At 45.3% G+C, this 26,301-nt stretch overlaps 1 protein-coding gene across 6 annotated transcripts in view; it reads left to right on the forward strand.

The window, feature by feature from the left end:
• The window catches only part of NSD1 (nuclear receptor binding SET domain protein 1), a 60,828-nt gene that overhangs the window by 11,132 nt on the left and 23,395 nt on the right, over positions 1-26,301 (forward strand). For 3 of the 6 annotated variants that reach the window (XM_071443532.1, XM_071443531.1, XM_071443533.1), the window contains exons 3-13: positions 5,417-5,549; positions 8,464-8,636; positions 10,548-13,122; positions 16,503-16,624; positions 16,768-17,062; positions 18,812-18,921; positions 19,978-20,047; positions 20,371-20,489; positions 23,955-24,098; positions 24,528-24,651; positions 25,427-25,627. In XM_071443532.1, the coding sequence (XP_071299633.1) occupies positions 5,417-5,549; positions 8,464-8,636; positions 10,548-13,122; positions 16,503-16,624; positions 16,768-17,062; positions 18,812-18,921; positions 19,978-20,047; positions 20,371-20,489; positions 23,955-24,098; positions 24,528-24,651; positions 25,427-25,627 (4,066 nt within the window). The remainder of the gene's footprint in view (positions 1-5,416; positions 5,550-8,463; positions 8,637-10,547; positions 13,123-16,502; positions 16,625-16,767; positions 17,063-18,811; positions 18,922-19,977; positions 20,048-20,370; positions 20,490-23,954; positions 24,099-24,527; positions 24,652-25,426; positions 25,628-26,301) is intronic. The other 3 variants (XM_071443534.1, XM_071443535.1, XM_071443536.1) reach the window with 3 other exon arrangements.

Below are 26,301 nucleotides of genomic sequence, written 5' to 3' on the forward strand. Positions count from 1 at the left end.
CAGGAGTGTTGGGGCTGAGTGAAGTAATGAACCATGGATCACTCAGACTTCTTTCCATTCTCCCTTCATTAAGAGCAGTGCAGAGGTGGGAGTTGACCTTTTAACTATCTGTCAGCAGCAGTCACTGTATGGGAATTGCATCCACTGCTGCTTCATTTCTATGACCAGAGTTAAAGGATCTGCATCCCCTGGGACAGGAGCTGTATGGACAGCTCAGTGCTGAGGTTAAAACTGCTCTGCTTTGTATTAAACTCTGCTAACTCAGTGAGGATGTGCTGTAGCTGAAGGGAGGTTCCATCTCCTGAAGACTCTTGGGGTAGCTTTAGCAATGCCCTTCCAGGCTTGTTCTGGAATTATTTTAATAGGAAAAACTTGCCCCAGTTGCCACCTGTCCTTTGTGAGGGCAGAGGGTGAATAACCTGTTCTACTGAAATGGCAGGAGCTGGGAGTGGCCTGTCCTAGGCACAGGGCACCTGTGACACCATCTGTGGGGTTGGTTGTGTCAATGGATAACTTCTTTATGGAATCACAGAATGGTTTGGGTTTGAAGGAGCCTTAAGGACAATGTAGTTACAATGCCCTGCCATGGGCAGGGACACCTTCTGGTAGATGAGATTGCTCAGAGTTCCATCCAGCCTGATCTTGAACACTTCCAGGGATCCAGGGGCAGCCGCAGCATCTCTGGGCTACCTGTACCAGGGCCTCATAACCTTCACAGGGAAGAATTTCCTCCTCACATTTAATCTAAACCTACTCACAGATTATGGCCATTCCCCCTTGTCCTGTCACTCTGTGTCATTGTAAGTCCCTCTCCAGCAGATTGTCAAGCCCAAGCTATCCAGGCACCTTCTAATGTCATCTTTCATTTTGGTAGGGTTTATTTCTGGTAAAAAAAAGCTGATCTTGAGCCATTTCAGCCATATCTGGCATTAGTGGCTCACAGGAGTTAGATGGTCTTCTTATCATCTTGTTCTGTTAAGAAAGAATAGTGATCACCAAACTTCAAGGCACAAAAGGTGGTGGTGGGGGCAGGCTGTGGACTGATCCTCAGCAAGCTTCCAGTTCTAACTGATAAGAAGTAGATATTGGGAACAGCTTTATCCTGGGCATAGATGGAATGCAGGGAGAAGCACGAGAGTTGCTGGCCTGGGAATGAGAAGGTTTGAAGAGAGCACTGGAAGTTTATGGGGCAGAGTTGTTGCTGTTTCTGCCCCTGGCAGTGATGTTTGGGCCAGCTCATGTGTGGGGTGTGACTTACCTGCAGCTACCAGTGTGTTGAGATCTGCTCAGGAGATATCCCTATCCCGTGCTGCTGCTGCAGGGCCCTGGGCAGGTATCTGCTGGACACTCAGAGGAAAAGGTTATTAGTGTCATTGTTGACATTCTATTGGTTAATTACCCTTTGGATGTGGCCACCTCCTTTTATTTTCATCCTTGGCTTTGATTCTGTTCAGTTTGTGCCTGAAACAGGCTTGGCAGAATCTTCCTCCATTATTTTTGGGAGATCAGTGGCTTCTTTCTTGCTTTTCTTCATCATCCTTACACACAGTGTCTTTTGCTGCCCCAGCCTTTCTGCAAAACATGTTCTGTCCCTGGCTTCATTGAGTAACATTGTTTATAATAAAGTCAGGAATAAACTGCAATAGGGGTTTCTTGGCCAAGTATTTCCACGATGGCTTTCCAAAGCAGGTCTGAATTGGAAGTGTGCAGGGCTACAATGGCTGCAGATCAGTGCTTGATCTCTGGACAGATGTCTCTTTGGGTATATGAAATTGCAAGTTTGCAATTGCCTGGAACAGCAGACTTATCTCTGCCCCTCTGTGTGCAGTTCAGTCTTGCTGTGGCTCTGCCGAGGTGGTCACATCCCTGGTCACGCTGTTGGGGCACGTGGGCTGTCTGCAGCTGCATCCCCAGCTGCACTGGAGAGGCTGGTGCTGCTCTGATTTTTATTCAGAGATGTCCAGTGCTGCAGGAAAGGTGCACCCTGTGGCTGTCAGCATTGTCTGTGTTTGTGGGCTTCTGCTTTGTGCCACTTGGTCCAGCAACATGAGTGGATTGAACAACAGCTTCCAGTGACAGAGCCAAGAGTGGTTACTGGATAAGTTATTTTTTCCACTTTTTAATGATGTGGTTATTTTCAAAGGAGGAAGATTAGTGACAGATAGTTGAGGACTGACAGTATATTTACCAAAATAAAAACACTTGGAAATTTAAGCTTTCTTTGCTTGATATGTTTCATTATTTGCTGTATGGTGAGAGTTTCAGGAGGGTAAAAAATACTTGGCTTTCAAATAGAAAGCCTCCTTCTCATGAAGCTGAGCACCAGCGTTTGGTGTTTCACTTAGTGAGTTGCAGACTGGTGTGTTTGGTTGATGTAGTACAAATTCAAGAGGTGACTTAGCAGGTGGTTTTTGTGTCATCCTGCTGCTGAATCTTGGCTTGTGACCCCTTTCACAGTGATCAGTTGGGGTCTTTGGTAGAGAGGATTTGATGAAAAATATCTGCAAGGTACAGTCTTGTTTGGTCCGAAAATAGCACAGAATGATCTGAAATGCTGCATATCATCGAGTTTGGGCTGTAGCTTGTCCCATCTGAACAGCAAATGATTGCCAAACATTTGATAACAGAGTAGACAGTGCTGACTCCCTTGAGGAGAACGTCAGACAATACAAAACTTTGTTGTTCCTCATTAATGGAGAAGGCCCTGTCCTTTCCTTCCTCACTAACCAAGGCTCTTACCTGGTTTAATTTCTTCAGTGTATGGGTTACAACATGGGTTTTTCCCAATCTAGCTCACAAATTTTCTTGTTATTTAAATACTTGAATATTTCCATGCTCTGAAGGCCAACAGTGCTGTGATCAGATGTATGGGACTACATCTGAAGTTTACTTTTTTAAAAAACTTTGGTTTTCCTTAGCTCACAGAAAAGTCACTGTTGCTGCAGGGCTAAATTTTTGGCCATCAGGATTTATCAGCAGTTTAATCTTGGCATAGTAAATACTAATTTTTATAGGAGTGAAATTTGTTGTATTCTGACATAAGAAATATATGCTTTGGGGCTGTAATTTTTCTATCATGCTGCAGAGTTTAAAGGAAGAGACTTAACTGTACCTGGAAAGGACAATAATTGCTTTTGCTCCTGTGCTGTTGGCTATTCAGTGTTACACGTTTTGAAAATCTAGCAGATTTTTTTTCTCGTGTAAAGAAAAAAAAATGTTAAGGCATCTCTGGCAGGTTGGTGGGATTTAGGGAGACTTGAGAGGAAAATTATGTAAGACAGTGACCTGCTGCAGTGCATCCTGTCACGAGGCTTCCCTCAGGACATGATGCTTCCTGATCTGCCTCTGTGACCCACTGGTGGGGACTTTGTGGTGGGTGATGGTGAGTCCAACACCTGACTGCTAATGCCGGGGAAATGAGAGAGGAAACTGGGCAGGAATGAGAATAGCAGCTGACTTCTTAGAAAGAGGTTTAGGCATTGTCTGAATAGTTTCTTGAAAGCCACCTTTTCACTCGGCTGGGGTGTTGGAGGTTGACAAAGAGTTGATTTAAATGCAGACTTGCCTAAGGGCAGGGGCTGTGGGTGTCGTTCAGGTGGATCAATGTGAATGGCTCTGGCAAACCTCCAGTGAGGTTTTACTGCTCTGTCCAGTGCCTGTGCTCAGGTTACAGTTGTCAGTAAGATGCACATCTATTGTATGTGTATGCACAGCATCGGAGATAATCAGCTGGGATATACATGTACCCCTCAAAGCCCAGGCTGGAAATCTGTAAAAAAAAATTGAGGCCAAAGTCACATTTACAAGAGCTCAAGCCGGGAAACAGACTGAAAAAAGAAGAGGTTTGCATCTGAAAGTGCATCTGCATTTTAAAAGCAACAGCTGAGGCAGCACCTCTGGTCCTGTGCTCACAGATCCAACTGGAGACACAGAGGGTGCAGCAAGGCAGTGGCAGAGAGAGGGGCTGCAGCCCCTTGCCCCGTGCTGTTCACATTCCCTGTTCCTCAACTCCTGCTCAGCAATAAGTTATTGTGTGGCTTTTGATGAGTGAGTGAGAAGAATTTCAATAATGTAGTCCGTAACATCAATACGTGCCTTTTCTCATGTGACAGGGTTTATTCTTTTGTGTTTTCTTTAACCACATGAAGAAGAGCCATAAAACTCAATGAGAAACGGAATATACCTTTTATTAGAGAGGTCTGTTGTGTTTTAGTTGCTGGGATGTTGAACTGGGTATGGCAAGAGACATGCCTGGAGCAGGGTGGTTAGCAGGATGGAGAAGTGAAGCAGAAAGGTGTGTGTGCTGTAACAACTTTAGTGATGAGCATTACTGGGGTGCTTCTTGGAGCTCTTAAAATGCTGAACCCACCTGGGACGTGTTGGTGGGTGCTGCTAAACAGGCAGGATACCCCACAACTGGGTACAGGTACTCTTGTATCCTGTGAAAACCTATTGTATCTCATCTTGGCTCAATTATTCACAGCACCCAAGCTCCTGGATCCTCTCCTTGGCACAGGTCCTGCACATGTAGCCAGAGAGGCTTCGTGCTTCACAAACAGCATGGGATCTGCTCTCAGCTCCTGGGCAGTGACACAGAAATGGCATTAAACACTATAGGGTTTGTGTATTGAAAGATTTCAGTGTTCTTGTGGCTGCTGCACAGCCCTGAGAAGCTGAGTGGATTTGGGTGGCTGTGTCTGCAGAGTTGATACTTGTGAGCAGCTTTTGGAGACAGGCAAGGTCAGTGTTGTGTCTGTGTCCTAGAGGGGGGTGCCTGCTGTTATACTCCTTTCTGCTCTGCAGTTGTGGAGCAAAGCAACACCAGATCTGCTCATATAAGCTAAACACCAGAATATAAATTTTTTTGTGATTGTGCCTGTCTTTAGTTTCAAATATTTCCTGGTGAAGCTCTTTCCTGAGCACATATGAGAAGCAGGAAAGTTACTAACTTGTACATACCAACTTTTTTTTTTTTTCCAGTTGATAAACACTTGCTGTTTTTATCACGTTTTAGTCAGGAAAATGTCACTGTCTCCTACTGCTACTTTTTCGGTATGTTGCAACCTTTGAAATTAACAAACTGGTGCTGGTGAAATAATGGGGTCTAGTAGTGACTCCAAATATTTACCTGTTCAAATGTGTGAAGTTTGAGTGCAGTCATTTACCAGAGGTCACCATACTTACTAAAAAATAACAAAAACCTTCTCAAATCCTCTCATTGTTTTGTTCTTGCAGAAGAATGGGGAGAACCATTGTGTTCTTTGAAGGTGTAGGAGCCACTAAGTAAAATCAGGACTTGCTTTTTAATGTAAATGTCTCTGCTGTCCCGTGTAATCTGCACACAGGGGGGGAGGCAAATCTCTTCAAAAGCATCTGGAGCTTTAGTGATTTCTTGTGTTCTGGTTTTTCCCCAAAGATCCGAGCCAAGAAGAAGCCTCCAGTGAAGTATGAAGTTGGGGATCTTGTTTGGGCCAAGTTCAACAGACGCCCATGGTGGCCATGCACAATTTGTCATGACCCAGTGCTGGACTGTCACTCAAAAATGAAAGGTACTGTATCTACTCAGACCACAAAGTGGAGGTGTTGTGTATGGCAGGATGCTGCAGTTTTTAATTAATTTTAAAAGCATTTCTGGCCTTTGAAAGGTGTGAAGAAATAGACTCTGCTGTGGAAAACAAGACCTGGATCCATAAAGTAGAGCTAAATGAGGGAGGTGGCAGGAAGAAGAAGGGGCTGGGGGTGATGAAGTGGCACAGATAGCTGTTGGACATTTAGGCTTTTCTTCCCAGACTGGAGGAAGGACAGATAGCTGGGCTGAGCTCAGGGCAGTGCAGAAGAAAGAGCAGCCTCTCAAAAAAGTTATGCAGAGAAAAGGGAGATGGATTAGAGAGGTGGAACAGGTGAGTAAGCAGAGCTGGGAAGATTGGAGTGTGTGAGGACAGAGAGTTGTTCTTGGAGAATGGGAGGCTGGAGAGGCTGAGGAGTGGAGTGTGGGGTAGTGCAGTGTAGCTGCTGAGTACCTGAGGGTGTAATGGGACCATGTGCATGGAAGTGAAATTTTTGGGTCTTGTTTGGCACAAAAGAGTAGGGGGCTGTTGATATGGAAATTCTGGAAAAACCAAGAGATGGAGCCACGTATGTGACTGTTTAGGGTATAGTGTGAGTGAGCTGAGTGTGAGGAGGAGAGACGGGCAAATATAACAGAGCTGTGTGTGCTTGACCACAGGAGAGAGCCAGGAAGGGAGAAAGAGAGTCTTAAAAGATCAAGACAGAGATAGGTGAGTGATGGAGAGAACAGAAGGAAAATGAGGAATTGTTTGCTTTTACTATCACACCAGATGCCATGGGGAGACTGCCACAAACAGAAAGGTTTATTTGTTCCTGGTTTCCCCTTCTGATTCTTTCTGTTCTCTGGGCAACTAGAATCCCCTTGAACTGGTGTCCTCTGCCACTGACAGCTCCAGACTGGTGAGATTGCCACTCACTACTGGTTTTGTCTCCAGGTTTTGTAGCCTTTGCCAGCCTAAGCACAAGTGCTGTGCATGAGTGGAGTTCTTTTTGAGTGGCCATCAGCTCAGAGCCACTGCTGTTTCTCTAGACATGAAGTAGCTTTTCCTGTGTGCTGCTCACACAATCCCCAAGCCTGGTTGCTGAGGTCTTCTTTCTTCACCTCCCCCTTCATCCTTTGGGGAGGCATTTATCCTGATTCTAGGGAATAGTGAATGTGCTATTTTAAATAGTCTGTTTCCAGCTCTCAAAATCCTGTCAGAGATGTTTCCAGAAGATATGCTGATATATATTGTCTCCCAACATCTTCCTCATGAAGTTTTGGGCAGGATTTAATGTGTATAGCTGTCCAGTATTCTCCTCTCAGCCTGTGCATGAGGATTGATAATGAAGGAATTCTGCTGGGAGGAAAAGCTCTGTCAGCAAGTTCCAGGAAGGCCTGATCTCCAGCCACATGATGGACTCACTCTCCCACCATTCTTTTATCTGCGTTCAAACCAGTGGAGCTCATGGGAAAATTATATTTTCCAGCTGTGGCTGTATGTAATCTGCTTGTCCTCCCTTCCCAATGCCAAGGTGGCAAAGCAGGTGGATCTGAACTCAGGCACCTTGGGGCAGGAGGAGCTGGGCTCTGTGTGCACTGTAGGAAGCTCAGTCCTACTGCCTTGGCTCTCCTGTTGCCAAGGGAACAAGCCCTTCAAAACAAGGCAGGTCGCTTCAACCTTGTCTCTTGTGCTGAAAGCTCTTCTCTTGGGATTTGAGGAATGGTGTTTAGTTAAAGGCAGTTTACCTTTTCTCAGCAAGCTCTTGGCTTGGAAGATTTTTGAAGTTGGAAGGTGTAGGCTCAGTGGCTTCAGTCCCAGAACTGTGAATGGGGTGGATGCAGCCTGTGATCTTTGCACTTGGTTTGATGTTGTTCTGGTTGTTGTTTGTCATCCTCTCAGTGGTCTTGGTTAGAATCTCAATTTTAACATCACTTAAGGCCAGGCTGCCACATTGTGCTGGCACTCTGGAAGAGGCAGCACAAACCAAATGGGCTGGAAGTGTAATCTGCCTGTTCAGAGGGTGAAGGTGTATTCACAGAAGAAGGTTAATGCGTTGCAGCAAACTGCAGGGAGAAGTTTGTATCCCAAAAGTGTTGTTTGCTCTGTTCCAATGCTTGTGATTCAGTTCCTACTTTTACCATGTGTGTTCAACTTTCTTGCATAGAAAGTACCTTTAAAGCATCTTTGAATGTGCTCCTATGATTGAATTTCTTCTCTTTCTCTGCACCTCTTGTGCCTGAAGTATGGAGAAACTTATTGCAACTAATTTTGTGTCATGTTGCACCTAATCTTTTCAGTGTGTGTGCATGTGTTTGCTTAAATGCTGCTGTTCGTGTTTTATGTCCTAAATAAGACTTTGTTTGGTATTAAAACATCGAAGAGGATGGGATGTATTGTGATGGGGAGGCTCAACCTGTGTGAGTAAATCCTATCCAGAAGGATGTCAGTTCTGGGTGTTCCCAGCACTGTTGTGTTTTTCCAACGGTCAAGTGCTCTGGACTGTTTAATCATTAATCAGGGAGTAGCAGAAAAAAATGTTCTGCCTGGTGTGTTGTGTCTCTCAAGGAAAAAATATTTAGATATTTTTACCTTCTTTTTTTTGCAAGCAGTCTTTGCTGCAGGAAGATGACCAATCATAGGCGTGTTAATCAATTGTTTGTAAAAACAAAAAAAAAGCCCAAACAATTTAAAAATAGAACAGTAATGTAGAATATAAATACAGACAGTAGCAAACAAAGGGGTCTGCCTTAGTTGTGAATAGAAATCCCCAGAACTGGCATTTATTTGGGAATGTTGTTAAGCTAAATGTAATTGAAAATAACCTCTCAAATAGTTACTGTTTTCTGTGTCTCTTTTTGTGTCTTTATTCTGTTACATACAAGGGGTAATTCTGTTAAATTTCTTGAAATAGTTTCCGGTGGGAGACCATACCGAGAGTATTATGTGGATACCTTAGGAGAACCTTCAGAGAAAACCTGGGTTCCTGGGAAAGCTGTTGTCCTCTTTGAAGGGAGACATCAGTTTGAAGAGCTGCCTGTTCTCCGGAAAAGAGGAAAGCAAAAGGAAAAAGGATACAAACACAAGGTGAAAGAGCTGTTTTGTGTAATATGTTTTTATTTCTTTGAATCTGCACAGTACAAAATATTCCTTTATGCCTGAATTTGTACTTTGACAGCTTCTGTGAGACTGACTGCAGCAAGTCAGCCAGGGAAGGGATTCTTTGTATAGTTTATAAACTGCCAGGAGTTTCCAGGCTCTCTTCTATGCTGGGGTGTGGCCTGCTGCTTCTATTGCCCTGGACAGCTCTGGAAGGCAGAGGAATCTGGGCTCTGTTGGTGTGGGATCTGTTTAACAGCACAGCCCTCTCCTGCTGTGGATTGCAGCACTGCTAAAAAACTTCTGTGCTCTCTGGCAGCCTCCTTTGGCTGATCTGAAACAGAGGTGGAGTTGCATGCTTCACTAGATCACTGGCTGAGATAAAGCAGTGGGGTTTTTAGCACTGCTTCAGTAATTCTCTTTATAGAAACCTGTTAGGACTTATAATTTGACTTGGAAAATGCTTTGTCAGTGAGCCTGTGGGAATGAGTTTTGTGGCTCATCGCACCATCTCCGTTTCCAAACATAACAGCCCTGAGCAGTTGTAGCCAGTTAATGTAATGTGACACAGGGGTCTGGTCTATGTCTTTAGGAAGGTGACTGAAGAAATTAACTCGTTAGAATAGCTGAAGTGAAGAACTACAGAGGCTACTGTGTTACTGTGAGAGAGCAAATAGTTATACTAGGCAATGGTATCTGGTTTTTCTTTTTCTCCTACTCTAAAGCTTTATAACCTATGTTAGTGCAGAATCGTCAGATTGAATGTGCTCTTGCAGATATGAGTCCCTGGGGGCAGTGGCCTTATTTGGTTTTTCTTTTCCAAGGACATGTTCAGTATCTTTAAGGACTTCTCTCCTTGTGCTCTCAACAACTAGTGACATGCTCCCAAGTAACTTCTCTGGTCCTAGAAGTGCTGCGTGGCTGAAATCTCATTCTATATGTAAATGGAGTGCCAGCATGCCTGCAGTAGAGGGAATCAAATGTTTGTTACTCACATAAATCTCCAGGTTTGCACCCCTGGAAGCCAAAATTGATGCAAAGCTGAGAGTGTTTGGCTGGATTGCTATCAGGCTTTGTGAAATTTCTTGAATCTGCTGAGATGAGACTTTGTTGGTTTGGGTCTTTCTTTAGGAAAAAAGTGTCAGCAATGTGAGTTGTTCCTCCCGCCTTGGAATTGGTTTTGATTTTAGGAGCAGTTGTGAAGCTCTTGGTTTGCTGATGTGCAGCCAAAAACTACTCATGCAGATAAGAAACAAGCTTCTTGTTGATTTTGAGTATTAGCAGAGGTTCCTGTTAAGTATGCAGAGAGCTTTCTGGTTTTTCTACAGATACAGAGTTAAACTGGGATACTTCTCAGGAATGAGCATTGTGAACTTGATAGAGCACATCTTAGATGTGTGTGGAGCTCATGTTAGTCCCGAGGTGAGTTGATGGAGAGGGCAGATCGTGCTCTGAATTCAGGGGATGCAGGAAGAATCAACAATGAGGACAGCAAACAGGTCTGCTCAGATATTTTGAAGAAAACAGTGCTGCATTTGCCTTGTGAGGCTTGCTGGCTGTAGCTTTGCATTTCTGTGCCAGGGATCCATACCATATGCATTGCCCTTTACAGGCTGTTGTGTTCAGGGTGTGTTGGCATGCCAAGACATCTGATGCTTAGGAGACCTTTACTTTCCAGGGACCTTTTTACTGTTCTGGGAATGCAGAGGGCTCAGCTGGAATGCAGGGTGCTTACCCAGGAGCAGTACTTCCTGTGTCTGCCAGACACAGTCTCAGGGAATTGTCTTAAAGATGCAAAATGCAGGAATGTCTCTGTGTTCTGTGCCTTGTGCTCCTCGATTTTATTTCTTTGGGTACCTACTCAAATTTTGTCTTTTTTTTTTTTCTCCAACTTTTAAGGTTCCTCAGAGATTTAGGGCTAAATGGGAAGTCAGTGTTGGACAGGCAGAAGACATTCTTCTCGGGGGTCCAGAGGATCAGAAGTGCAGCCAGAACTCCAGCGAGCCAGACAGTGAGAAGGACGTGCAGCTGGAATACTACAGCAATGGCCCTGGAGCAGAAAGGGACACGCAACTGAATGGCTGCTTAAAATCCTTGGCTTTTGACTCCAGACACGTGGCCAGTGAAAAAGGAAAATTGCACATCAAGCCACAGGTGAAAACAACCTCTGAAAGCAGAAAAAGGACTAGAGTAAAAAAGAGTGGCACCAGAGGGGAAGCACCGAGGGAAGAAATCAAAGACAAAACACCAGAGAGCGTAGTTAGAAACGTGATTGTTGGGGACCTACCAGAGAAACACGCGTCTCACGAGCTTCGCCGGATTGCCAACAGCCTGACAGCAGCCAGTAGCACCAGGGAAAACCATTTGCTGTCCTCCTTTGGAGAAAGACGTTTTGAAAAGACACCTCTAAAAGCAGACTATGAGAATCGTAAAAGTGACGCTCTGAAAAGCACCCTCCAAGGAGATTTGTTTTCCAGCTCATCTTTTGAGAGAGAGAAGAGCTCCCTGGGCATTTTGTGCAGTTCCAAGTTACAAATACACTATTCTGCATCTGATGGTGGTGTTGAGAAAAAACAAACTGAATCAGATTCATCCTCTTCCCTCTCTGATGGTGGGAACAGTGATGTAGATACCATGGACCAAAGTTCAGAGAGAGCCTCTAGTGCTCTTGAAGTTAGTGATTCTTCAGATAAAGTGGAGAAGGACTTTGCTATGACATCAAGTGGAAACATTAAACTTTCTATGTATCTTTCTCAGAAGAGCAGCAGAAGGGCCCGGAAGAAGTCGCACAGAGATCGCAAAGCTCTGGGAGGTTCAGTAACCAACAGACTTGATGCTGAATTTGTGGATGGGGAGCTTGAAGTAGGTTTGTCTGATGCTGAGATGCCATTGACACCTCTCGAGTGCTCTTCAGATGTGAGAAATTACAATCTTTCCCTAGCAAACAAGCACACTACCCCCCAAAGTGTTTCCAAGGATGGCTCCTGGCCTGCTGTTACAAATCAAGCAATCTTGAAACCGAAAAGCGTGAAATTACCCGGAAGCAGAAGTATAAAATGTAAACATAAAGAAAAGGTTGCTGGGTTGGAGCCTTCTCTTGCAGAAGAGGAGGGTGGTGTGAATCACCGTTCTTCAGATACCAAAGGTTTCTCTGGCCTTTCAAGAGATTCTCTTCAGAGAAGTGGAAAAGTTGATGGTCAGAAACTGTTAAACAACATGCATGAGAAACCCAGGGATTCTGCTGAAATCGAAACAGCCGTGGTGAAGCACGTCCTGTCGGAGCTGAAGGAACTGTCCTATCGGTCCATGAATGATGATGCCAGTGACTCTGGCACTCCAAAGGCCACAGTACCTTTGCTTTTCTCTTCTGCTTCTGGTCGTTTGCCCATTGAACCAGATTACAAATTCAGCACCTTGTTAATGATGTTGAAGGATATGCATGACAGTAAGACAAAGGAGCAGCAACTGATGACTGGTCAAAATATAGTCCCATTTCGAAATACCAGTACAGGTGATGGTTCTGGAAGCAATTCTGCAAGTGGTCTCAAGTCTTTGTCTATTGTAGGTCCCCCATATAAAATAGAAAAAAATGGAGATTGTGTCCAGGAAACAGTAACTCCAAACTCTGCTATAAGCAACTCCTCATTTTCACGTGGTCCTCCAACCAAGTTGACAGGGATTGGTACTGGTAAAAGGGAGCCTGCGAGTGCTGCTGTTTCTGGGACAAACGGCACAAATTGCATGTCCAAACGCAACTGTTCAAAATCTAAGCAGTCATCAAAGCTTGGAGATAAAACAGTTTCAAACAGAAAGGACTTAAAACCAGGAGGGCCAAGTAAGTTGCTAAGTCGGTTACCCAGAGATTCAGGAGAACATTCGTTCCGTGGGCACAGTTCGGTTACCAGTCCTCTAGGGAATGAGGCAGAAGATACTGAGAGGAAGGAGTGTATTGATTTAACAGAGCATTCAACTGATGAAGACTCTGCCTGTTTATCTGATGACAATTTAGGTCGTATTGGAAGGAGACCTGAAGCTGGTAGAAATAATGAGAGCTGCAATTCTGCTGAAAATGGGGAGAGTCCAGACTTGGATTCAGAGGCAAATAGTGAGAGCTCTCTTGGTGATGAGTCTAATGATACCAATCACGTAGCACCCAAAAAGCGATGGCAGCGTTTTAACCAAAGCAGTGCTAGATCTAATAAGCACACCAGTAGATCTAGGGAACAAGGAAACTTGGAGAGTGCCTTTGGCCTGAATTCTCGTGGCTTTTCACTGAAGGGAAATGAGTGCTTGGGACGTAGGCATTCCCCTCATTCAAAGGTGCTTGAGGGAGACTTGGCAGTTCAGGACTTTGAGAATCGTTTAGACTTAGTTGATAAACGTTTGAATGTATGTGGTAAGCCAAACACCAGTGTGATGGACTCAGAAACAGAGCTTGGCAACTTTGCTCCCCAGTCTGAATTCTCTGCACAAGGTAAGGGAGCTGGACTTGCGCCAGAGTATTTGTATACATTTTACACTTTTTCATTTAAAGGATAAGTTACAGAACTTGTGGCTGTCTGACAATGTGAAGATATCTACGTCTGAGCAGAAGAAAGTGTGGGACTTCGGTTTGAGTTCTGTGTAAGCATGGAGGACAAAGGAGGCAGAGTAACTATGAGTTTGTATTCAGGTTATTGGTCAGAAAGTTTTGCACACATTAAAAATCTTTAGTTCTTCCGCAGTGAAAGGTAAAATAAGAATCCTTCTGACCCTGGGATTTTTTTTTTAACTTATGCCTTCATGATGTGGTCCTTAGAGCCACAAGTTTGATGTTAGTGGGGTAGGTCAGTGCTAGAAAGTTCCAGAAAACTGAGTCTCAATGGCTGCTCTGTTTTTTATCTTTCATAGTGCTGTTTGACATAGTTTGTCTTTGGTTTGTTCTGTAGGAATTCCATAAGACGATGTGTTGGGAGGTTTTTGGTTTTTAGTGTGGAATTTTATTAGCTGCTTATAATGACTTGTGGAGCCCCACAGATTTCCTAATTTACAGTTCTGGTGTGGCTGCCTGATGGGTGAAAGAGAGAACAGAAGAGAGGGAGGCTGAGCTGGAGGTGGGTCTGGAATATGGCAGACAGAAATAAGGAAACAGCATTGGAAAGGAAATGATCTAAGAAGGAGGAGGCTTCGGAGGAGCAGAAGGCAAAAGAGCCCTGCCTCTCCCACAGAGGTGGGGACATTTGGTTAAAGCCAGTGGAAGAAATAAAAGGGTGTGTGGAAGAATAGGGCCAACAGAACCATATTCAACATGTATCATTCTCTGCCTTCTGCAGGGAATCTGGGCAAACACACCTTAATAAAACCAATAAAATTAGGTTTTTGCATAGGTTTCACCACACTAAATTGCTCTAATCTAATTGTGATACCATAAAATAATACAACTCATCATAATGTTGAGCTTGTGTGCATTCTGTCACTTATGTGTTCTCTCAGTGCAGATTTTGATGTGTGTATTTTGCTTTTTGTGGTTGCTGGAGGCAGCCTGCACTTCTGTTTCAATTGTGGCAGAGGCAGCTCCTAGCTTGGTGGTTGTGGGACCTGCCCAAAGCAAGTTGCAGCAGGCACAGAAAACAAGCCTATAGGGTGTAACACCTGGGGTAAAAGTTCTGGTTTTAAGTCATTCCCAGCTTAATCATTCACTGACTCTGGCTGGATCTGTGTGTTTTTGAGGACTGAAGTCTCTGTAGAGCAGGTGAGAGGATGCACATTCTGGGGGTTCTTCCTTCACACCAAGATCCTGGCAGGTTCTTACAGCTTCGTGGTGGTTTGGCAGTTGAAGCATCCCTGCAGTGATGCCGTGTGAGGTGAAGATGAAGGTGTGCAGAGAGAGCTGGGGAACAGGAGGTGCTGAGAGGCAGTAAAGTTGGGAGGGCAGTGGCAAAGGAAGGCAGTGGACTCTGGGTGAGGTGGCAGTGTGAGGAATGTACAGGGTGTTGATGCTGCACAAGGGATGCAGCTGCAGCAGTCAGGGCCTGGCTTTGCTGACAAAAGTGCCAGATCAACAACTGCAGCATAAACTAATTCCCCTGCCCTAAACAGCATGTGAGCTCTGTGCACACCCACCCCCTTTGTACAGATGTGCTGTGGGGAGGCACCAGTGCCACTGGCAGGGCTGCTGTAGCATCCCCAGTGCTGGTGGGACTGAGCAAACCTTTAATGCTGTGTTGAGACTATTCCTTTATGCTGGACAAAGCCTAGAAAGCAGAGAAACTGATGCTGGAAACTGGACTGACTGCAGTCCTTTGAGATGTGAGCAATCCTTGCCCACAACAGGCAGCTTCAGTGTAAGAGATCAGAACAGATTGTAGTCACAACTGTGCCATTTTTACTAAGCTCAAACTGCATAAAGTCTTCATCATAGTTAAATGGCAGCATTGGGCATAATTTTGCCACAAACCTTGTACAGTGGTTTAGAGCAAAAAGGCAGACGTGAAGATTGCTGGATTTGGCTGATGTAAACCGATTTTATAAATAATAGTTTCATCAGGTCTGTGATTTGCCACTGTCAATCTACATTTGGGATTCTTGTATGGGATTCCTTTTGGGAACAAAAGCAGTTAAATCAGCCCTTCTGGCACAGTGCTGTGTACTCTGCTGCACGGCTTTGGGGCTCTAAATAGTTGCCTGGTGAGGATACTCATCCCATAACTGCTTATGTGCTGAAATGTGTGTTTCACTCAGACACCTGTGCAGAGTGTTAATAGAGGCTGAAAATAGCTGTGTTTGAGAAAGTTGTTTCTTTCTTCTCTTTTGGCCAAGTTTGACATTTTCATGCTTGTTTAACCACAAAGCCACAATAAAATGTAGCAATCTTGTCCAACATCCCTGTTCTGAAGCGTTGCATTGAAATGCTTTGTTATAAAATGCTTCCGTTTTAAAGAAGAAAAAGCCACCTCCTACAAATGAAATGAAGCAAAGAGAATATTTATTGTTTGTTCCAAAACTTCCAGGAGACTGCAGGTAGTTTCCTGACTAGGGGAAATCTTTAGGCAGTATTATTTAATGATTTTGAATGCTAAAAAGGAGGAAAGTCAGATATATTCAGAAGTATTCTGAGAAGTGAGAAAAAGACATAAATGTGCATCACCTTGCTTTTGCAGCTTGCTGAGAAGAACTGTTCTAGTGTCAAGGTTGAGTGTTTTGGAGCTTGCCTTGCATTGGTGTGTCGAGGTGGTGTGGTTAGGGTTGTGGTGAGGAAACACTTTTTACCTTGCAATGCCACCACACTGTGCAGAGACAAGAAGTGCTGCAGTCACTGGCTCCCTGATCTCATTGTGGAACAAACAAAGCAATAAATGGGCTCACAGTAGCAGATGGGGAATTTGTAGTATATAAAATAAATGCCAAGGAGGAGGGGAAGGGAAGGAATTAAGCTTATGTGTTCCTAGTGAAACTAGTGACTGAACTCTGTTATGGGAAAACAGTGTTTTCCTGTGCCCCTGCACTAAAACCAAAAGAGTTTGAGTAAACAGCAAAAGAGTAACAAGTTGCTAGTGACCTTTGGTTCTGGTAGAAGTACTGCAGGCAAGTTAGATGTAGCTTGTAGGGACATGTTGGGTGAAATTTCAGGAGCCTCTCAGTCTGATGTGTTTTGATTTCTCACCTGAACTGCTTGAAGTCCTTAAAAATCCCCCCCGCTAAGTTGGGATTTTGAAAAATAGGAGATTCAAAAATTTTTTGGGCTGTCTCAAAGAGAGAATTATCAGCTCTTCCCACATGGAACCTCTGGAAGAGAAGGCAGGAACAGCTATTATCCACAGATGTCTTGTGATCATCTCAGAAACACAGTCTTGAAGCTGCTTTCCTTTTTCTTAGCACATTCAGAGAGGAAGCGCCTTAGAAAGCCGAGTAAACGGCTTCTGGAATATGCAGAAGAATATGATCACTTGTTTGCACCCAAGAAAAAATCAAAGAAGGGCCAGGAACAATCACAAAAGGTGGGTGAAGGCCAATGTGCTCTTTGTGGTTATTCTCCAGGGCTCTGGTCTGTGTGTGGTTATGTTCTTTGTGGTTGAGTGTTCTTGCTGTGTGCAGTGCCATGCAGAGTGAATGTTTTCACCAACATATTTCACCGTGGCAGGTGAATTCTGTGGCGAGGTCTGAATGTGAAGGAGGCGTTCCTGCACAATGCAGTCCTGACAGAGAGACCCAGCGGGGGCCAAGTTCTTTGGTTTCAACTCCATCTTCAACCAAAGAGTCCCCTCCTGTCCTTGAAGCAGAGTGTTCCTTCTCAGAACTAGGATCCCACTCCACTGATCCTCCTAGTCAAGCTCAAGGAGGATCTTCAGATTTTCCAGAGGTGGTGGTTCTGTCTTCCTCAGATGTTTCTGAAGTTTCTGCTTCTCCAGATGCAGAAGAGGGATTCCTGAAATCAGGTAAGTGGCAGGTGGTGTGATGCTGCTTTTGTAAGTGAAAGTAACTCAAGTTCAGTGAAAAATCATTCTTGGGGCAGCATGAAAAAAGATCAGTGGCTGTTGCCACTGTTTGTTCTTGCCTTCTTCACTCACTGACCGTTACTGTGTTGAGAAGGGAGAGAGGGCAGGTGCAAGGGTGTCCAGTGACCTGGTACTGTTGGCTTTCTATATAGACTGTGGTGGTCCTCCTTAAATCTTTGCACAGAATGCTCCTTTTGTCCATATAAAAGAGGCCACAACTCCTTCTCTGAGTCCTTGCTGTCTGTGCTTCCAAACAGTGACATTCCTTCAGCTTGACAGTTTCTTGTTGCTGTAAACCCCTTTGAATGGACATTGCTGTGCTGAGGGTGGTGCACAAAGTCTGAGCTTCATTGCTCATGGAGTGATCATCTGCTCTCCTAGGGAGCTCAGGGAGCTGTAGCACAAAATTCCATCTGGAAGAACTTCCTACTTAATTGGTTCTAAGCATCTGTAGAAATTTTTGGGGACTTGTGTGAGCAGCAAGCCAGGTTCTTGGTCTTCAGTAAGGCACGGTGTGGAAGGAGTGTGGTCTGAGGGGCCTTTTCCCTTTCCAGCAGTGTCAGTCTCAGAGTCTCCTTTCAGTGTGTTTATTCTCTGATAGCATCTAAAGACGTGTCCAGAGTTAAAGCCCTCGTGTTCTGGCTGTGCTAGCTTGGAGGGAACACTGTTCCTAAAGGGCTTCTAGGCAAAAAAAAAATAAACCAAGCAGGCAGATTTTTAGTCAGTGGGAGGTCAGTTATCCTGTCATGTGTAAGGGAAGAGGGATTGCCTCTGGAGACTTGTGGGTGTCACAAGGAAGGGAAGTTGGGGAGGATTAAAGGAAGGAAAAAACTGAGGATGTAAACCCAAGATTGGAGATGCAGGAGAACACAACAGGCTGCAGCAGTGGGAGCATACATCCAGTCTGCAGAGGTTGTGTAGCTCTTTTCAGTCATTTCCCTCACCTTTTGCTGAAGCACACAGAGTGGGCAGAAGCTTGTCTTGAGGGTTAGGAGTGTGATGGATGAGCTGTGCCTGCAGAGGTGTCAAAGGGCACAGCTGAGACTGTGGAAGCCAGCAGATGAATGGGGTGGGATGGGTAACAGGCTGTGTCTGCAGAGTGTCTGCACTCAGCATCAGCATTTCCTGATTCTAAGTTTATACTGTTGCCAAAATTAATGAAGGAACCCAGGTCTAGCAACTTGCTACCTCCTGAGGGCCAGGATAAAGCTTGAGTAGGAAATAATTTTGTTGGGATATCTTTTGTCAAGTAGTTTTAACCAGGATTGTGATCTTCAGCCTGTTTACTGCAGCAGCGCATGAATGCTGGTGTGAGGGGTGTGGGAGTGTAGGCAGGGCTGTGTCAGTGGCAGGACTGGCTTATGCAGATCAAAGTGTTTGGGAAATTATGATGTGAATTGTGCTGCCAGCATGTGTTACCTGCTGGCATTGAGTTCACAGCCTCTCTTCTGTGGGTGGATTTTTATATTACATATTGAGGTGAGCCTGAAGGTCATGACAGACTGAAGTCTGTTTTTATTGAAGTTGTACAGAAGCAGGTAATTGGCATCTCTGCCCTAGGAGCTTATGATCTCAAAGACAGGGTGAAGCAGATTATTTTGAACTGTTGGCTAATATTTACTTAATGGTATTAATCTGATGGAAGACAAGAAAACCCCTGTTTATCTGATGTGAAGGGTTTCATTGCAGGAAACTTCGAAAGCAAGCGTCAAAGGAAGCCCACTAAAAAGCTCTTGGAATCCAATGACTTGGACACTGCCTTTATGCCAAAGAAGGAGGAATGGACTCCCCAAAAGAAGGTACTTCCCTTCCAGCTCTTTTGAAAACTGGATAGAAAGCAGGCCCCGACAGCAGATCCTGCTAAACAGGACACAATGCAATGGGATGTGGTTTTTTGTTGGCTGCAGCCCAGGAGCAAAGGTCCACCCTTCCCAAAGGTGCTGGTTGCTGTGTTATGATGAAATAACCCACTGTTCCCCACCCCTCTCCACTTGTAATGGGGATTGGGTAGTTTTGGTTTAAAATCTTCTTTTCAAAATTGATTTATATGAAAAAGGAGCCATCTGGATGCTGGCTGGAAAGGTATGAGCAGAAATATTCTGCACAGAGGCTTTCTGTCATGTTACAGTGCAGCTTGAACTTGAACCTAAGGCTTTGTCCTTTTCCATCAGATTTCCTCTGAGCAGTGTTTTCTTTGTTACCTTCCCAAATGAGCTGGTGAATGCATCTAAGTGCAGAGCTTGAAGCAGGATGGAGGCTTGAGGTGAATGACATGGAGGATACCTTGTTTGGTTCAGATTTTAAAAGAAAATGCTGCTCTTCTCCACTGAATACTCAATATTCAGTGACATGGTTTGGAAAAATGCAAATTGTATTTATGTCAGATCATGTGCCTGCACAGAACTTGTTGCCACTGTTCCTAAAGTTGACTAATGACACTTCTTTCCTTTTTATTTCTCTGTGAGGCACAATCTTAGTGCAGTTATCTCCATTGCAGTAATGTAGAGGCCAGTGTATTTCAGTCTTAACATCTGTAAAAGTGTAAACTCAGAAGAAAATGTCTTTTCCCAGCACCTTACAGAGTATTAGCATCCTTTTTAGGAGAGGACAGGAAGAAGTGAATGGTGCTGATGAGCACAAGACAGATCAGACTCCACATTCCTCCCTTCCCAAAGACAGACTTTTACATGCGTGATTTATCACACACACAAACCAAATATTTTCTTGTAAAATTTCTGATGAATTCATGATCTGGATGGTAAATTAGGTGTTGCAGTCATTCCAAAAGGTTTCACAGCTGAGGAGTGTGTGCTTCTGTTTTCATCTGGTGACTTGACTCTCTCTCCTGTTTGTAGGGTACTGGCCCTTCAGAGAGTGACAGCTCTGAGCTCTACTCACCAGCCCACTTCCAGGACGTGGGAGAAGGTAAGTGAAGGCAGGGACAGCAGGGCAGACTGTTGTGATATTTGGATCAGTGCCTGTGGCACTGTGTGTGTGTGTAAGTGCTCGGTGCTCTGGGTTCAGCAGCCCAGCAAAAGTTGCTTAAACCAGTATGAGTTGGTGTTTCTGTGGTGGCTGCAGGGCAGAGGGCTGAGTGCCTGGAGGCTGGTATTGCCCCAGCCCTTAGGGCCTCAAAGAATATATAGGACCCAGCCTGAAGCTCTCAGGCTGCAGAACTTGCTGGTGTCACCTGCAGCAAAAGAATTCTTTCTGCATTTTCCTTGAATGGTTTTTCTGTTGCATCCCAGCTTCTGAAAAGCTCTTGGAGAAGCAGCGAAAGCGGAAGAGGCAGCGCCACACCTCCGCTGCAGTCCATTCCAAGAAGGAGAAAAATGAGGAGGGGCTGGGGGAGACCCCGCACTCTGAGGTACTGTTGGATCTTCATGCTCTCATCCCTGTAACCTGTTTGCTGCTTCCCAGGGTACTTGGCAGAGCCTGAGCCAGAGGAATCTTTTGGCCTGTCATTTGAGAATTTGTCCCATTGATGCAGCTGCACAAGCTGGGGTTAGGCTGAAGATACTGCCTTGATCTCGTAGCTATTTTATAATGATGCTTAACTCAGGCTCTGTTTTCAAGCTGCTACTCAGCTAATTCTCTGTGAGAGAGGCTGTTCTGAATTCATGGAACCAGGTTTTACCTGGCATCTTGCTTTGCACCTCAGAAAATCAAACTGCTGTGAAAGCTCTTTTCTGGGGGTGGGACTCCTGTCCTTTTACAAACCAGTTTGAAGCACAGGCACTAGCCTGGACTTCAGCCCCTTCTGCTTGCACTTGAACACCACGATGAGCCAAGAACCCCATTGGAGGGGCTGGGAGGGACTGTCTGTGACTGCTCACAAGAGCCTGTGATTGCATTCTGCCATTCAGCAGAAAGGGATAACTGGGGCAATTCCCTCTGCTACATATTAGCAGGTCAGTGTACAAATATCTGACAAGCACATTTTGCCTTTTAGGAATGAGCCAGTTATCAGCAAGTGTAGGGGAAGCAAGACTTCCTGGGAGAGGCAGGACACCTCTGGCCTTCTCGCCATCGCCTCTCACTTCCAGTGGCCCAGGTTCAGCAGCAGGCAGGATAGTCAGTATGTATTTCAGGAGCCAATTGTAGATCAATATTGTTATATTTGTTGTTGTAACCACAGTTTACAGGAGAACACAAACCTCACACCACTTTAAGCGGTTCCAGCCATCCTATTGTGTTTTGGAAAGGGCATTTGTGATAAAGTTAATAAATTGGGGTAATACCCTTGGTCCGTGTAAGCTTTCCTGTGCTGGTGTTGGTGTTCTTTTTGAAGTGTGCTCAGCTGGACTAGTGTTTTAAAACAGCCTGTACAAATACCTTTGCCAATGCTGGGAAGGGGCAGTTAACATTGTCTGCTCTACCCACTAAGAGACAGCAAATTCTCCGTGAAAAAAGGGGCAGCTCAGAGCAGCAAAGATCTAGGCCATGGCTCTGAACCCTGTACTCACTACTCACTGCAGAGGAAACCCAGTCTTAACTGCCTCTAACTGTAGACATTTGTATTGAGTATCAGAAGTCAGGTATGGTGTAAACTATGCCAAAAAAAGGTCAATGCTTGGCACCTTTGCCAGCCTTCCTTATTATGTAATTGTGTCTCTTTAGCTGCTGTGGTGGGTGTTCATCCCCTGGCTTAGGTGAGTATTGGGGTGCTGTGGGGATGCAGTTGTGCTTTCATGTGGAATTCAAACCATGCTGCTCCCTCAGTGACTGCACTCACTGGGCAAGGAGCTCCACTTTGCTGGAAAAAAATACATGGTTTGATGATACAGCCCAGTGAAGCCTTCCAAGGAAAGAGGGCAGAGGAAAGCTTGTCAGCCTGGGCTGAGCTAAGCAGCTTTCTCTGACCTTGCCCATCTGTGGAGCCAGGAATGCAAATTTACAACATCAGGGCAGTAAGAGACTGACAGAATGGGATGGAAAATGCTGTTGGAATGGTTGTCAGGGTTGTGAGCCAAGGTCAGGCTGTGCCAAAGAACAGGTCAGGCTTTGGGGTAGTACCAGACACAGCAGCAGAGATGGTTCTGGAAGAAGACCTGGGATGAGCCTTTCTTTCTGCAGGAGGTATGGAGTGTTGCAGTGCTTTTGCTGGGCAGAGGAAGGAGGGGACACAGTGGCAGATCCTTGAGTGGCAATGCCTTTTTCCATGTTCACAAAGGATGGGCCTTGCTCATCCTGTCTAGCTCTGACATCCCTTCCCTGGGCAGTTCTGGGAGCAGTGTTAGAACAAGTACTCTGTAAGGTATGTTGGATTGGCAGTAGCCTGTAGTTGGGACTTTGCTTTTGATCTTTTTTTTTCCTCTCAATAAAGTCAGTTTATACCATTCATCTTTGTAATGTGTACTTCAATATAACCATCATTGCTCCACAGAAGGCACATGGCTTTAAAGTGTCCCCAAATAAACTCATACTGCTCCATTCAGGGAATAGGGGAAAAACCAACAGTTCAGGCAAAGAAAGCATCATTATCTGAGCAGAATACTAGCTCCAGGTTCTTCTAGCTTTAAACTTTAGAAGATCTATATGTCTTTTTTTGCCCAAATTCAGAATGTGTTCAAAAGGCATTCGGTTCAGCTTACAAGCTTTAGTAGCACCACAGCTCAGATTTTCCCATACAGAAAGTGGTGCAAAGCTCCCTCTCATGATTGTTAGCTGGACAGGCTTGCACCAAGCAGGCCTGGAGGTGTGGGAGTGATGGCTGCTGCTTCTGCCAGCACTTTGAATTCTCACAAGGTCTCTCAGGTGTACTATTTGTGCCTGGGTGTACAGTGGCTACAGCTTGGTGACCCAGGGAGGAGCTGGCAGCTGTGCACTGAGATCACTCAGCTACCTGCAGTGAGCTGCCTTACTTAAAAGTGGCAGAGTCCTTAAAATGTTCTGGCTCAAAGCACGTAGCTAAAGGCATCATTTTAGTGCAGTATCAATGTCCTTAAATTGTACCTACTCTGGAGTGGCAGCTGGGGCTGCTGAGGCCACTGAAGTGTTCCCTAGACATCCCAAGTGGGCTGGATGCTGGCAGGATGGTGTTTTCTAGCCCTCAGTTGCCTATCCTGACAAAATCTGTGGCACTGCTGCAGGGTGTAGCTGCAGGACAGCTGTATTTTGTGCTAGAAACAGGTGTCTCTAGGATACCTGCTATTCTTCCCTCCTGACTGGACACTGGGAAGCCTTGTGGCAGGATCCTTGACTTGGCCTGTGAGTGTGTGGTTGGGCCTTTAGCATTGGAAACCCGTCCTCTCCCCAGGATGGTTTTTCACCAGTGGGTGTTCTGGGCAGTGCTGTACATTCATATAGAGCAGAGGGAGACTCCACACCTCAGTCAGGATGGGGTGGGAATGCCCTGCTCTGCTGCTCCTCTTGGGGTTGGCTGACTTCATACCAACACAGGCCTTGAGTACCTTTGTGTCTCTATTTTACATGGGTTAGAGCAAGCTAAGATGAGTGTAGAGGAAAAATGTAGTTTGTTTAGTGTGTGACAGGTGCTATGAAGATTGAGGTTTTTCATTTGTGTTTCTTGTGCAAATAGATACTGGGGTGCTTCTGACTTTTTCTACCTGATTTGTTTCCATTCAGGGCTCACTCCTTGCTCAGAGAGGGGTTATGCACAGAAAGATAATTGTGTTATTTTTAATCATCTAATAAACTAAGAGTTCTTTCCTTTCCCTTCCTGTAAATCTTTTGGAGGAACTGTAATGGGGGATGTTCTCTCCAGGGTGGGTAGCACCTGCCAAACCCATTATGTGCTCAGACTGAATTTGTAGTTTCCAAGTCAGAATAGGTGCTATTGACAATCCTAATTCTAGTTTTCTCTTTAAAGGGGGAGACTTCGGTTCATGGGACTGCTGCCAGCCCCAAAGAGGGTCATGAGGAGGGGTCAGAGAATGACCATGGAGTGCCTTCATCCAAAAAGATACAGGGGGAGCGTGGAGGAGGAGCAGCTCTCAAGGAGAATGTGTGTCAGGTAGTGTTCTCAAAGAAATCTCTTTGGAGCTATCCCACTGTAAAGTATTTTTGTGTAAGTTCTGGGACACATTGGTGCCCCAGGTAAGCCCAGGTAGCCTCCAAGTGCTTATTGTTGAATTAATCAGCTTCTTGTGCTCTGTATCAAGCATGTCTCCTGCAGTAGCCTTTCTTCCTCTTAAACTTCACAGAGGTTAGGGAGAAGTGACCAGCATAAGATACATTTTACCCACTGTAGGATATCAGGGAGTTGGATGGTAAATAACAGTGGTTATACACAAACTATCTGAATTAACTGACACAAGGAAAATGTAGCATTTTTCCCCAGGGGGTCTCTGCTGGCAGTTCTGGCCAGCACCGGGGTTGCTGCTGTCTGGGATGCTGCTGGGAGGAAAATTGCTCCAGCTGATACTGTGTTTCTTTCCCACAGATCTGTGAGAAGCCAGGGGAGCTGTTGCTGTGTGAGGCGCAGTGCTGTGGTGCTTTCCACCTGCAGTGCCTTGGGCTCTCCGAGATGCCAAAGGGCAAATTCATCTGCAATGAGTGTTCCACAGGTAGGGCAGGACTGTGGGCTTACCTGGTGCTGCCTTGACTGGAGTGATGTGCCTGCTGTAGGGCTGCTGAGTAGCTCTCAGTCCTCAGATTATTGGTTTGATGTCTGATAATGACTTTCTAATTAGAATTACAGGGTGATTTGGGTTGGAAGGGACCTTAGAGATCATTAAATTCCATCCCTCTGCCACAGGCAGGAGCACCTTCCACTAGAACAGGTTACTCCAAGCCCTGTCCAACCTGGGCTTGAACACTTCCAGATAAGAGGCATCCACAGCTTCTCTGGGAAAACTGTGCTAGGGCCTCACCGCCTCATTTTTTCTTAATGTTTACTCTAAACCTACTCTTTGTTGATATGAAGCCATTAATAATGGCTTCAAATATGTACCAGCCTTACTCTTGATTCAGACTTGGTGTATAAAGTGAATGTCCATGATCTGCTGGGAAAGAGACAAATTCTTACCTGGGACTATGGAAAGGGGTCTGGTGGGGAGGAGAAGTCTTTTTCAGGCTGGAAAGGAGAAAATCTCAAAGTAGGGTTAGTGATTTTTTTTTTCATTTTCTTTTTTCCGTGGCCTGAAGTCCCAGCTATAATAATATTTATTTTGATGTGGAGTTCTACTGCAGCTTCAGGCCAAACCAGCCTAGTGCAGAGAGCTGTTCTCTGGGATGGGTGCAGCAGGCTGGGAGGTTGTTCCGTGCTATTAGGCAGCCTGGTGACAGCATCAGGCCCTCATTTAGCCCTCGTGTGTGACCAGTGCCTTGCTCTTTCTGCAGGGGTCCACACCTGCTTTGTGTGCAAGAGCTGCGGGGAGGACGTGAAGCGGTGCTTGCTGCCCCTCTGTGGGAAGTATTACCACGAAGCCTGCATCCAGAAATACCCGCCCACAGTCATGCAGAACAAGGGCTTCCGCTGCTCCCTGCACATCTGCATGACCTGCCATGCTGCTAACCCAGCAAACATCTCTGCCTCTAAAGGTACCCAGTCCTCCAGGGTGGTCTGGGAGGTGCAGTCACCTGGTTTTTAATTGTTTCATGTCCACCTGGTTCACCGGTTCTTTGCACTCTCTTGCCTTTGTGTCCTTGCCACAGCACTGGCTGTGTTTGCTGAGGAGTAGCTGCTCCCAGGGGAGTGGAAGGGGTGGTGTCAGAGTGTGAGGCTCAGCAGCACTCCCCATGGTCGGCCATGGCAGCTGGAATGTTCTCAGGCTGTCCCGAGGCTCGGATTCCTGCACGCCCAGCCTTGCCTCAGGCCTCAGTGGGTTTTTGAGTAAATCTCTGGAGCCGTACAGACACGCTTGTGTTTCTCCCACCTGCTCCTCACTGTGCCAGTGCTGCAGATGCTGCCTTGCTTAGCAGCATGGGCTGTCAACACAGCAGCATCAAGAGCAGCACAGGGCAAACTATGATATTGTTCTTCTAATCCATTTTTTTCTATGTAAACTCTCATCTTGTAGTGGAGACACCCTTGGGCTAAGCTTCCTAAGCAAATATTTGTTTGAGCTGTTTGCAGCAATACCTTGACCTTTATCTGACATGATCAAACTTAAAAACTTTTGTGATTGCTGTGTATGTTTGCTTCTAAGGCTGCCTTTCTTTAATCCTTGGTGTCTTAAGATGGGTGACAATAAGACTAGCTCTATTTTTATCCT

This window comes from Agelaius tricolor, unplaced genomic scaffold (assembly GCF_023055355.1).
Source record: "Agelaius tricolor isolate 1412-34295 unplaced genomic scaffold, bAgeTri1.0.p SCAF_18, whole genome shotgun sequence".
Lineage (NCBI taxonomy): Eukaryota > Metazoa > Chordata > Aves > Passeriformes > Icteridae > Agelaius > Agelaius tricolor.